This window comes from Erythrolamprus reginae, chromosome 2 (genome assembly GCF_031021105.1).
Source record: "Erythrolamprus reginae isolate rEryReg1 chromosome 2, rEryReg1.hap1, whole genome shotgun sequence".
Taxonomy (NCBI): domain Eukaryota; kingdom Metazoa; phylum Chordata; class Lepidosauria; order Squamata; family Dipsadidae; genus Erythrolamprus; species Erythrolamprus reginae.
This window is the reverse complement of record NC_091951.1, coordinates 92928385-92942136: the sequence shown is the minus strand read 5'-3', so window position 1 is coordinate 92942136 and position 13752 is coordinate 92928385. Positions and strand designations below refer to the sequence as shown.

The 13752-nt window shown below is 40.9% G+C and overlaps 1 protein-coding gene across 1 annotated transcript in view; it reads right to left on the bottom strand.

Moving 5' to 3' along the window:
- Nucleotides 1–8076, bottom strand: part of LOC139158486 (semaphorin-3D-like) — a 36813-nt gene extending 28737 nt beyond the window's left edge. The window contains exons 1-3 of the mRNA XM_070735799.1: nucleotides 7868–8076; nucleotides 3092–3252; nucleotides 253–315 (exon numbers count right to left, since the gene is read on the bottom strand). Coding sequence (XP_070591900.1) covers nucleotides 253–315; nucleotides 3092–3252; nucleotides 7868–8003 — 360 coding nt within the window. The 5' untranslated portion in view covers nucleotides 8004–8076. The remainder of the gene's footprint in view (nucleotides 1–252; nucleotides 316–3091; nucleotides 3253–7867) is intronic.
- Between the last annotated feature and the right edge of the window lie 5676 nt (nucleotides 8077–13752).

Here is a 13752-nt window from a genome sequence, read left to right as displayed (position 1 = left end):
CCTCTCCGAAGATTTGGGCAGCTTGTTTATGAGTAATAAATAATCCAATTAATATACGTTTTTTTAAAAACCTTAAAATTCTAATTTTAAAAAACTTCCATAACAATTCATTCCACAATTATACTAGAATCATTCATTCATTTATTCAGTGTGCTGCAGTTCTTCACAGTTTGCAAAAGGGGGCTTTACAGGTCCAAAGACTTCAGCTTGCTTATTGATCGCTCAAATCATGGGCCTGAAAAGTTTATTTACCTCAGGATTCTTCCCAGCCAGCCTGCAATGCTTCACCTGCTCATTAGAAGCTGGCCAGAAAACCTGGAAATAAAAACAAAAGGAAGATAATAAATATCTGTTTATTAAACAAATGATTAAACATCTCCCCCAAATGCAAATAATACTATCTGAGGTATTTTGTTCCAGTGCAAAGAGCTTCAGAAGAGGGTTTTTTCCCTTCAGGATTCCCTCTGTATGTGAAACATGAAGAGACATTTAGAGCCACGTCTAGTGGCTACCTGTCAAAGACTACTTCAGCTTCAACCACAACAACACAAGAGCACACAACAGATTCAAGCTTAATATTAACCGCTCCAAACTTGACTGTAAAAAATATGACTTTAGTAATCGGGTTGTTGAAGTGTGGAACTCATTACTGGACTCTGTAGTATCATCCCCTAACCCCCAACATTTTACCCTTAGACTATCCACGGTTGACCTCTCCAGATTCCTAAGAGGTCAGTAAGGAGCGTACATAAGCGCACTAGAGTGCCTTCCATCCCTTGTCCTATAGTCTCTCTTATATCTCGTATTTCTTCTCTACTATATCCTCTATAACCTTCATTGTGTATTATTTTGTATTGGACAAAATAAATAAATAAAATAAAATAGTGCGGCAGTACAAATGCTTAGAAATGGATGTTCTACAGCAGTGTTTCCCAACCTTGAAAACTTGAAGATAGCTGGACTTCAACTCCCAGAATTCCCAGCCAGCAAATGTTGGCTGGAGAATTCTGGGAGTTGAAGTCCATATCTTCAAGTTGTCAAGATTAGGAAACACTGCTCTACAGCATGTGAAAGCACATACCAAGTTTATTGTTTCCAACAGATAAGCTTCCAGAAGCTCACATGGTCACTTCAAAAGTTAGTTCCAGTGGTTGTTGTATGAATGTAGGATGATGCACGGCCATTTTGTTCCCATGTACCATGAGGCAATTTTTTTAATTGCTTGGCACAATCTTCAGTTTGGCTCTAAATCTATGCTGGAAATGGGATGGAATTGGCCCAATAGTTTCCCTGTGAACTAATTTGAAGAACAGCCAATATTTACTCATACTGTATATTCATTAGGAATAATGGAGATACAGGAGAGATAAAGAAGGGAAAAAAGGCAACCCAAAACATATGTGGAACACATGGTTTCCATTTGTTTAAAAACAAGGTCCCCCATGTTTTCCTTTTTCCTTTCACGTAAATAAAGAATTAATCGTCACCTAATAACTCTAATTGGGACTGGCAACTTTACAATATTTTTCAGTGATGCTCTCGTTAAATGAAATATCATGTGGCTGTTCCACTTAGCAATGGCAATTTGTGTACAGTACTCCCGACTGATGTCGTTGGAGAAATCCCACGATTGTTGGGTGAATCCAAGCCATTTTTGGAAGGAGGCAATGGATTGCCTCCATTTCAACTGCCCCAATCCACTTCTCTCTCCCTTCTCTGCCCTTTTGATTGTCCATCCATCCACCGACACCACCAGCTGCTCCCCCACTCTCCAGCCCTGCCCACATCTTCCACACCACGTGTCACCACAGCATTCTGGGCCTCCTTTCGTGCTGGTTCAGCTGAGGCCTTCATTCGGGCCAGCCTTTTTTCATGCACTAGTCAGGTTCTCTCTTTTTTTTGCACTGGCCTTTTGTGTGCTGACTGGGCCATTCTTTTACAAAAAAACAAAACAAAGCAAGAAGAGGTCATGACTAGCATGCAAAAGAAGGACCTGGCTGCCATGTAAAAGGAGGCCTTGGCAGGCAAACAAAAGGACGTCCTGGCAGGCCTGCAAAAAAAAAAAATTAAAAGGTCCTGGCTGGTACACAAAAGAAGGACTTGAGCCTACTGTGTAGCACCCACCCACCCATAGTTCTCACCCACTAGGCTATGGAAATTTCCACAGCCACATTTCCCCCAAGTGGCCAGGATGGTGAACCAGAAGTGAGGCAGTTGAAGATGATAATGATAATGGGGAGGGGATTATAAATGTAGGCAGGCCCAAATTTTGTTCACATGACCACAAGGGCCTTGCAACCACTAGAATTTTGAGGATCATTCTTAACTTCCTTTATCCGGTATTATTGTAACTGAATGGTTTTGGAATGAATGGACATTTAGTGAGGACTAGAGAAATTCAGAAAGTCAGTTAAAAAGAAAAAAATCTTCTCTACATCTTCCTGTCAGAAAAATATAAGTTCTGCCAGCCAAGCCTTTGCAAAACTAAAAACCGTCTACTGGAAATCAAAATCAAGTGCAAACTCTATTTCCTCCTTAATTATTCTCTTTACCCCCCTTTTTCATAATTCTTAGGAACACAAGTTAAAATGGAAAAAAGCGATGTAGAATAACCAGTGATGGGCTCCTACGGGAATGGTCAGGAACACAGTTTCGGTAGCAAAATTTGGAGCTCCACCCCAGAGCACCCAATTTGCACTGAAAGATTTTGAAACAAAATGCATAAGCCACGCCCACAGTGTGGTAGTAAAAATTTTGGTAGCCCATCACTGAGAATAACCTAAAGTAATTCCTACTTCTATTCACCGTTTCATGTATGACTCTCATGTATGAGTCTTCGGAGAGGGACGGCATACAAATCTAATAAATAATAATAATAATAATAATAATAATAATAATAATAATAATGACTGAGAACCGAGATGTTTGTGAGAACCTTGGTTCTACTTCATTTCCAGAATGGAAGGGCTTATTCCTCTCACAGCATTTAACCTCAATGATCACATTAGTTGTCCTTTAGTACTTAAGAAGCAAAGCAAAGCCTTGCCATGGCCAAGCAGCGAACTTCCCTAATTATTATTATTATTTTTACCTCCTGAGGCTCCGTGTTAGGACTGTCAAGGTGCAGAAGAATTACACGGTCCTTTGCTCCCACCATCAACCAAGCCCTCTTCTCATCCAGGAGGAGTGACTGGAATGCAAGGTCAGTCTCTGAGTTCAACAGCAGGCGGGAGCTGTTTGATCTTAGCAAGTCTAGAAAGTAGAGCATAGACATAAAAATGATGATTTTTATCTTTGTAGTCCCCCAAAAGGGATAGGCTTTTATCTAACTTTTCTTTATCTTTGAAAACCGGCCAAAGAGATTAATTTTAAAAATATTAACAAATATTTTCTAAAAATCAATCATTGATTCGCCTTTGATTTTTTTTTTTAAAAAGCCAGCAGATTGCCCACGCAAAAGAAAGCAAATATTTGTTTGCAATTAGATAGCGATTTGTCCGATATATTCTCATTGGCTTGCAAGTCACATTCAGGCTGCAATCCTATATGTTCTCGAAGGCAGTGAAATGAACTTCCTGTTAAATAGTCAGCCCAAGGCGAAGGAACTCTTGTGATAATTCCTGGAATTACCAAATGGCTTCCAAGTTGACCATTTAAGAAGTCACAGAAATCTCAGCTCTGAAGAAGGACTCCAGAATGTTTCTCTTTGTATGCTCTGGCAGTCTTCATATGAGATGTTGTCTTCACAAAGTTTGAAGGAGCTGCTTTTCATTAGAATTTTTTGAGGTTCATCTCTTCAGATATTATCAGTTCAGGTCTTTTTCTGTTTGACCAAGCTGATTAAGCAGAACTTGATATTTTGAGGGCATTTCATCTCACCCTCTTACTAAAGTGGAGGCTTTTTCTTCCTTCCCACACAGAGAAAACTCATTTCTTAATGGCCTGGTGACTTCAGCTGTCATATTATAGCCTAAATAAAGTCAGAACTGTAATTAGGTTTCAGATACGCACTGAAATCATGACTTCGGAATTGCCTGTTTTCCTTCCCACTCCTCTCCCCTGGCTCCCAATCTTTCTGTCAAGAATTCAATACCAATAAAGGTTGCTGAAAATGTGCTACTTGGTTAGGGAATGTAGAAATTCATGGGTCAAAGAGGAAACCAATGCATGCTTTGCTACCTGATTTCCTCTCTAGCCCGTTTCTGCAGGACATTCCTTGCCATCGTATTTTCAGAGAAGGGAGCAAACTTGACATCCTTTCAAAAACAAATAACCCGTTAGCTGCATCTGTTTATTTTTATTTCTAAAAAAGAGCATGGAGCCTACCAGGGACCTACAGACAATATTTAAAAATAGCGACGGAGGTTTGTTTGCATGCCATTGTTGGAAAGCAACAATAGAGAGTTCTGTAAATACACTAGCATCGAGTATGACAGATTCCTGAAGTTTTTATTCCTTTAGTACCTCGGAAAGGCAGTAACTGGCCTTGTATCAACAGAGCAGCAACTGCAGGAAAGTTGCTTTTAAAAGCAACATCTTTGTGAGATGTAGTGGATAGCATAAGAACAATAAATAGGAGCCCTGAGCCATTAGAGAGCAATGTTGCAAGCTCCATGGGGAATAGTTAGTGGAAGTGGATGGCTCTTGAGAATGAGCTTACTCATTGAAAGCTATTATTATGGACATATAAATTCAGCACTGCAGTTGATATACATCATCGTAAGGTATCCTATTTACTGGCTTGTCTGAATCTTTGCAGTCCAGATCCGATGCTCGACTAAACAGCTGAGGAATGGGGCTTAGGGGATAGCAGTAGAACTTACAATTATATATCACATCACAGTGCTTTTTCAACCCTCTGTAGGCAGCCGGCAGAGGCAGTGTATTGCTGCAACAATCTGGGTCCTCATTTTACCAACCCTGGAAGGATGGAAGGCTGAGTCAACTTTGAGCCAGAACCAGAATTGAACTGATGGCAGTTGGTAGAATTAGCCTGCAATACTGCATTCTAACCACTGCACCATGGTGGTTCTTGCACAAATGCCTTGGAGAGGGTTACTGCTAGGCACCCCTGATTATTTTCTGCCAATTTGGATCCAAAGTTCGAGAAGCAAGCTTTTGAACTGTGTCAAATTCTTTTCAAGGCCACAAAGTTGGACCGTGTCCAACTTTGTGGCCTTGGAAATTCTCAGTCTGGGAATTCTCAGCCTTGGAATTCTCAGCCTGGCAGCATGTGCTTTCCTAGCCCACCTCTCCTGTTTAGGAGAAAGAAAGAGCACCCTCTGCTCGGCCAGCCTGCCGCTAGATGAGAATCTCTGTATCTGCATGCTACAGCTTTGGTGGTCTCCCTGATTGCCACTTGGGAAGGGCTTGTTTCACTGCCGTGGTGTGCTATTGTTCTTGGCCTCCTTCTCCCAAGCACATCTTTCCTTTGCAGCCCCTGCCTTGGGTTGTCTCATTTCCTCTCGGCAGGCCCATCTGTTTCTTTGCCTCTCCCCTTCCTATTCTACTGCAGGGCAGAGGGCGTCACTGGAAGCTTTCATAATGTAAACCCTGTCATCCTTTTCATCCTTGAACTTGGCTTGATATCTCTGAGTCACCCCTTCTGCCATTGTCTGGGCTGCCCCATGATCTTCCTAAGGCTGGGAACTTCCTTCAGTAAAGACCAAAAGAAAGCATCTTTGACATGAGCCGCTAGACCTTAGGGCACCGTGAACTGGGAGGGTGGACTCCAATGTTGCTCCTCAGTTTCGTGCTTTTCAATCCCCCCCCCCCCGATCTATTACTTCTTTTGTAAGCAGCCAAAAGCACTCTTAGCAATATATCTCAAAGCAAATGTTATGTGAAGGTTTAGCTCAATGTCTATGTCTCAGTATCTAGCTGAATTCCAGGTTTGTCTATGTAGAGTCCCATGTTGCCATTTTCCCCCCCAGTCCAAAACATGGTTCATTCCTCAATAGAATAGAATTTTATTGGTCAAGTGTGACTGGCTAACACACAAGGAATTTGTCTCAAGCTGCTTTCAGCTTTCCAATAATTGTTTGCTGAGTCCTGTATCGGCTACTACACAGACCTTAGAATTATCAAGAGGACTGCCATTCAGGGATATCTATGTTCCATCCAATCAATTAATGTTTATTTAAGCAGAAAAATCAATCAACATTCTCTTGAATTTCTTTACTTTTAAATCAAGCCTGACTTTTTATCAAGCAGTTGTACCATAACAAAGTTGTGTAACTTGGATTTATTTTAAGATAGGAGCTGAGTTGCTTGCGCATCTGTATGTCAGAAAATGAGCTGCATATGTAAGTTACAGGTAGTCGTCATTTAACGACCACAATTAGGACTGGTAACTCAGTCATTAAGTGAAGCAGTTGCTAAGTGAAACTACAACAGTGCTTATATTTTACTTTAGCTTTCGTTTCCTTTATGGGCCTATGAAGGCCTTGAATTGAGGAACGATCATAAAGTTACTTTTTAATCATAACTGCAAATGGTCACTAAGTGAGACAATCACTAAACAAAGAATACATACAACTGTTATTCTAACAGTTTCTTTTAGGAAGAACTTAAAGATTTCTTCTCAAGGAACATAACAATACTACAGCTACAGTCCAGTTATTTGGAAAGTACCTGGATGACACTGATAATTGTGACATTTATGTTGTACATACCTAGAATGGCCCATATGGTTTGTTTGCTAGTCAACTAAAATTAGAATACAGTGATCCCTCGAGTTTCGCGATCTCAATCTTCGCAAAACGCTATATCGCGATTTTTCCACCCAATGACGTCACTCCTTTCCTTTCTCATCTTTCTCTCTCTCTTTCTCTATCTTGCTTCTTCCTCTCTCACACTCTCTTCCTCCCTCTCTCATCTCTTTCTTTCCTTCTCTCTCTTTCTCTATCTCTCCCCCTCTTGCTCTCGAGCGGCAAGCGAGCAGCCGGGTGGGCGGGTGACGGGCAAGTGGCAAGTGGCAAGCGAGCAGCCGGGCGGGCGGGTGAACAGGCAAGCGACAAGCGGCAAGCGAGCAGCCGGGCGGGCGGGTGAACGGGCAAGCGGCAAGCGAGCGGCTGGGTGGGCGGGTGACGGGCAAGCGGCAAGCGAGCAGCCGGGCGGGCGGGTGAACGGGCAAGCGGCAAGCAGCAAGCGAGCAGCCGGGCGGGCGGGTGAACGGGCAAGCGGCAAGCGAGCGGGCGGGCGGGCGGGTGACGGGCAAGCGGCAAGCGGCAAGCGATCTTGGGGTTTCCCCTTTGCCTGGGCGGCGGGAAGACCCATGGAAGGTTCCTTCGGCCGCCCAGCAGCTGATCTGCTCCGCAGCGCGGCAGCAGCGAGGAGCCGAAGATGGGGTTTCCCCTTTGCCTGGGCAACGGGGAAACCCCATCTTCGGCTCCTCGCTGCTGCCACGCTGCGGAGCAGATCAGCTGCTGGGCGGCTGAAGGAACCTTCCCTGGGTGCCGCCCGCCGCCCACGCAAACTCCACCATCTGCACATGTGCGGCCATGAAAAAAAGGGTGCGCATGCGCAGATGGTGTTTTTACTTCCGCAACCCTACATCGCGAAAAATCAATTATTGCGAGGGGTCTTGGAACAGAACCCTCGCGATACTTGAGGGATCACTGTATATGGAAAAAAAGAGAATCCCCTTTCTGTGACTTGAATGAACATTGATCTTGAAAGCTCATAAATTCCTGAAAGCTTCAGTTTCAGCAGAGGTCACTGAAAGAAGATTGGGATTAGCAAACACCAGAAAGAGAGAAGGAACGGTAAGAGGAGAAACAATCTCCATTAATTTTATTGTGTTCTGCAATGTAATTAGACCACAATCCTTAGAACACACTGAAAGAGTAGCATGAAACATACCTACCTTGGTATGAGAGGCGAAGGCGGGGGACCCCTTCCCTCCAAGAACAGGTGTTCTCAATTGTTAGCAGAACATACCAAGCCACCAAGATTAGCTTGGTAGTGAAGCAACAGCACATGCCAAAAGTCAATTTGAGCATCCCTTCTGCAGCCAAAAACACATAGACCAATCAGAAAGTCTTATTCACAGATGCATTTTCTACTCAAGGAAAGACATCTGCTAAGTACTGTACCTGCAAGGGAAATAGAAAATAACTCTTACAAAAGACATATCCAAAAGGAGAACACGCAGTGGTACAGATATTTGTGGTCATTCTTAACTGGAACAACACTGGGCTTGCTGGCTTCTGAACTAGAATTTATTTATTTATTTATTTATTTATTTATTTATTTATTTATTTATTTATTCATTCATTCATTCATTCATTCATTCATTCATTCATTCATTCATTTGATTTGTATGCCGCCCCTCTCCATAGACTCAGGGCGGCTTAATTAATGCTGGCAGTTGGCAAACATCTCAGATATTTTGAGCTTGAATTTCATACCTTCTTCATTAAATCAAAACTTGATTTTTTAAAATGGAGATGATCACTGTATACTTTTTCTCCTTCTGTGGACCATTTTATTTTCAGTCCTTCCTCAACTTCCTCAACTTTAAAAAACTGCTGATCTACCATAACAATACAGAATTTCCTATAGAATATACAAGGTTAGACAAGGATTAATGTGTCTTTATTAGTCTTGCAAGTTGCAACCCAATGCAAGTATATTCAAAAGCAAATATATCTTTGATTATGATTATGGAATTCTTACTTTTACTTAGCCTACCTGGATTTATAGATATACTAGAATTTTAGAATATTTAATTCTAATAATGTCCATCCAACTCTTTTTCTCTCTCTTGCTTTCCTTCTCTCTCTTTCTCTCTCTCACTCTCTCTCTTGCTTTCTCTTTCTCTCTCTTTTTGCTGAATTTTTAAAATTAAGGAGACTAGGATAGCGCCGAAATAGCGCTATCCTAGTCTCCCTTAATTTTAAAAATTCAGGAAAAACATGTGATATATATATATATTCTGTGCATGCACAAAAGGGTTGCGTGTGCGCTAACTAGTAGCAATGGAATTTAGAACCCACTACTGATATAAGTGTAATATATCAGTATATATATGTATTCCAATAATAGCCTTAGATTAGTATATGCAATATTGCAACTATTTACTATTAAAAAAAATTATCACAGTTTTTGTTTTCTCCTTCTTTCACTTTTATTAAATCAGTTTTTGTCATTAATTTAAAGGCAGTTAAAAATAATTTTAACCCATCAGAGTTTTTTTAAAAATCAACTGGATTTACAGGGAGCATCTCTCTACAAATCTACTCCCATAGTGGCAAAATTCTTTGACATCCGTTGAAGGAGGGAGACATTTTGACGGGGAAATCCTGCCTCATGTAATTTCCTTTTTTCCTCTCTATTCCTATTATTCTCTTACATAGGATAATGAATATGAAAGCTATTTCAGCTATTAGCTTTTTGCTAAATTGTCAGCCTCCCAGGCTGATCAAACAGGAAATTTGACCAGGTGAGCTAATTCTATTTTATTGCAAGGCTAAATTAACAGAAATTTGTAAGTCTGAAATTGTCCATCTTCCCACCTTCTGATAAGTTAGGCTGGATTCTTTCTGAATTTTTTTCTCTGCTTGTTATGCAGAGAATCTGCCACTAGATTTGCCCCCCTCCTTGATTCGATTGTTCTCTAGGTAGCATCTTTTCCCCCCAGTCATCCACCCTTCTTCCAAGGTCATGCCATACACATCAACTTTTAAAGTCTTACCAATGTGTGTGTGTTTTTTAAAAAACAAACAAAATAGTCATCCAAGTAGAACGGATGAGGTTTGTGTTGAAGTTTGTCCCCCTACGTTTGTGTTGGGGACGACTTCTGAGTGAAAATAGATTCTGGCTCTCAATCTGCAAGAAAAGAAATTCAGATCTTAACACAAAAGGAGACAGGAAACAGGAAGAACATAGTGCTTCTGATGTTTTGCATTACTGATAGATGTTATCATCAGTTCATCACTTAATACTGTATAAACACAGCACTTGAGATCGTGTTTGAGGGCAAGCTGCTAGGACAGAGGATAAAATATGCCAATTACCATAGCTTTTCCATATTATCCATAGAGTAGCTTTCTCCAGGAGCTAAGAATGAGTGGAACAGCACCATCAAACTGGTGGCAGGCTGCAGGGATCCCTTCTTTATAGATATCTCAGCAGCTATCCACTGACTGACAGAGGTTTATTTTTTCCGCTGCTAGATTATCCAATCAGTGGATAATAAATCGGTGCCCCGTACGTCCATACGTAACACTCCTCCCCTCTTAGTTTATGGATTGTCCAATTGTTGATCGATACAGGTAACAAGTCACACAAGTAGGTGGGGCCCTGTAATGTTCTACTGGGCCTGTGTGATTCAGTTGTTCAGTCTCTCTTGGTGTGGTCATGCCTGCTGCCGCTCCTGGATCCATTGGTATATTCAACTGGAACCTGCTGCTAGGCATGGTGGCCACCAGCCTGGTATCTTCATTCTCTGGTCCTGGATGACGTTGCTGGACTCCGGCAATGCCAGATAGGGGTTTACGCTCCTCCTCCGGATTTGAGAGGAGTGCCCCTTGGATTCTCTTAGCCAGGGCCGAAATCTCTGTGTTATCTTCTTGTTCGCCTATTGGGGTGGAGGATCGAATTGTTCTTGTGTTCTCATTGAACTTGTTTGAGGTTGGGGGTCATCTGGCTGGCGTAGCCATGAGTCCCCCAGCCTCCAATGGAGATAATCAATGTGCCTCTGCTACACTTGGCCGTCATCATGCTCGACTTAGTAAGATTTTGGTCCTGTGATGGCCACAACTTTAGCTCTCACCCATTTGGGATCACCATGTAGTTCTGTGCGAATGTTAAATCATTGATTGTGAATGACCTGATTTGTCTTTTAGAGTCAAAAAATGTCTCGGGATGATAGTTGGCATTCAGCCTGTTCAATCACTCACGATCTGAGTATTGCCCAAAAGATCATATGCTGCAATGTCTTACCAGTCAATGACTACTTCAGCTTCAATCGCAATAACACAAGAGCACGCAACAGATTCAAACTTAATACGAACCGCACCAAACTTGACTGTAAAAAATATGATTGCAACAATCGAGTTATTGAAGCTTGGAACTCACTACCAGACTCAATTGTGTCAACCCGTAACCCCCAACACTTCTCCCTTAGACTCTCCATGATTGACCTCTCCAGGTTCCTAAGAGGCCAGTAAGGGGCGTACATAAGTGCACTGATGTGCCTTTCGTCCCCTTGTATAATTGTCTTTCCTTTCTTTCACCTATATCATATATATTCTCTCCCTTTCATATATCCTCTCCTCTAAGTTCACCTTCACCTTCTTTTATATTATCACAGGTCTATTTTCTTCCTATGTACTTGTGTATTGGACAAATGAATAAATAAAATAAAAAATAAAAAATTGGGACCTCAACTTCCTCCCCATTAACAATTCAGTTCAGTCCCTTTTATTTCCCTAGCTGTTAGCAATATGCAGGCTGCAGGGTTTCCTTCTTTATAGCTATCTCGGCAGCCTAGCTGGCCACTGATAGCAGTTTATTTTCTCTGCCGCTAGATTATCCAATCCCCACTGCTACATTATCCAATTTACAAATCTGAGCTCCGTACGGCCATACGTAACAATAAACTTGGATCCTAAAATAATGGGAACGTGCTTGAGATAAAAGCTAGATTGATATAATCTTGATTTCAAAATTGAATATAGCAATGCAGATCTGTGAGTAGAGTAGATCCTTTTAATATACAAATCTAATAAATAAATAAATAAATAAATTTATATTTTATAGGTGAAATGTTAATATATATATTGCTAGTCCATGTATGATATGCCATACGCAGAGTAAATAAATGTGAGTACTGTTTTCCAGATTTAAGCTGCAAAACTCAGAGATGAGAGATTCAATAAATCAGGGGTCTGCAAACTTGGCAACTTTAAGACTTGTGGACTTCAACTCCCAGAATTCTCCAGCCAGCTATGCTGGAACTATGCGGGCTGGAGAATTCTGGGAGTTGAAGTCCACAAGTCTTAAAGTTGCCAAGTTTGAAGACCTCTGCAATAAATTATGACTTTTAAGTACTCATCCAGATTACTGGAGCTCTATGAATATTTAATGAGTCTTTGTTGAATTTATTCAGATGATTTGTGTTGATGGCTTTATCTGAAAAGTAAAACTGATTGGTAAAAAGTCTGAAAGTTGACTCAGCTTCCAAGCAAGTCTACCTTGGTTGCTGAGAATCTTCACAGACACACTGGAAAAGAGGGTTTTGAATTGTATTTCTGTGCGTATTTTCCCCCCTGTCTGTCTATCTGTATAAATGAATGAATGAATGAATGGATGGATGGGCCTTAAAACACAATGTATTTACACAGACTTGAAGGTTTCCTTGATGCTCTTGACGTTAATATGCACGACAAATGCAAGGCTACTTCAAACCCAGTTTATAGGTAATTCTTGATTTACAATCATTCATTTAATTACTGTTTGAAGTTATAAATGTCCTGAATAAGTCCTTGCAGCATTTATAACTGTTGCAGCATCCCTGCAGCAGTAGTGGGTTTTAAAACCCATTGCTACTGGCTCACGTGCGGGTGCTCACTTGTACTTGCAACACATTTGCACATGTGCAGACGCGTCCCGGGTCGGTAGGAGGAGACTCCTGCTGCCGGCACTACCAGTTCAGAGAAGTGGGCCGAATCAGGAACAGCCACCACTCCCCTGCAGTCATATGGTCAAAATTTGGACACTTGCCAACCATCATGTATTTATGTACTATATTTATGATGGTTGCAGCATCCCTGAGTCATGTGATTGGCAATTGTGACCTTCCCATTTAGCTCCGACAAGCAAAGTCAATGAGGAAACTGGATTCACTTAACAACTGCGTCATTCATTTAACAAGTGCAGTAATTTGCTTAACAACTGTGGCAAAAAAGGTTGTAAAATACAGGCATGACTCACTTAATTGTCTTGCTTAGTAATGGAAATTCTTGTCCCAATTTTGTCATCGCAAGTTGAGCACTGCCTGAACAGTATTTAATGAAATCAATTACCTGTATTTAATGAAATCAGTGACCTGCATTTAATGAAATTAATGTTTTAATGACCCATTAAAGAAGGTGCATAGGTTGGCTTCACACAACATGTGGCTTACTTACAGATCAATATGTTGTGACAACGTACAACAGAGGAAAAAATACTATTTATTTATTTAAATTTGATCTGAATGCTGCATGTGGTTAGCTGCCAATCAGATATTAAAAAATGAAAGATTGTTTGGGCTCATACAGTATAAAATACTAAGTTCTAATTTAAGAACGATATTAATTTTATCTGGCATGTGATTCACATGACATATTAAACTAGAAGGCCATAGTTTACAAATCACAATTGTTGATTTCTCTCTATTTCTTAAATCCAAAGCATATCATATGTTATTAATTAAGTTATTCTGCCTTGACAAATCCCTTCACTTCCTTAAAGCATCAAGGCACGGCCAATTCAACCTGATTAGCTATCACACTTTGACAAAACTCCTTTGTTAATCAGAGTCATGATAACATAACCCCAGCCCAATGGAATACAAAAAGTATTCTGTTCTTGTCTGCTGCCTTGGGTGTATTCAGAGCGTTTCCACCCACTTGGAAAGGTTCCAAGTTGATAATATTACTTTATGAGATGTTTCCCTATAGATCTATTGAAGCACATCTTTCTTAACAAAAGAAGGATTTGCTCTTTCCTGTTTTCTCTTTTGAAATGCTGATCTGACTGGCA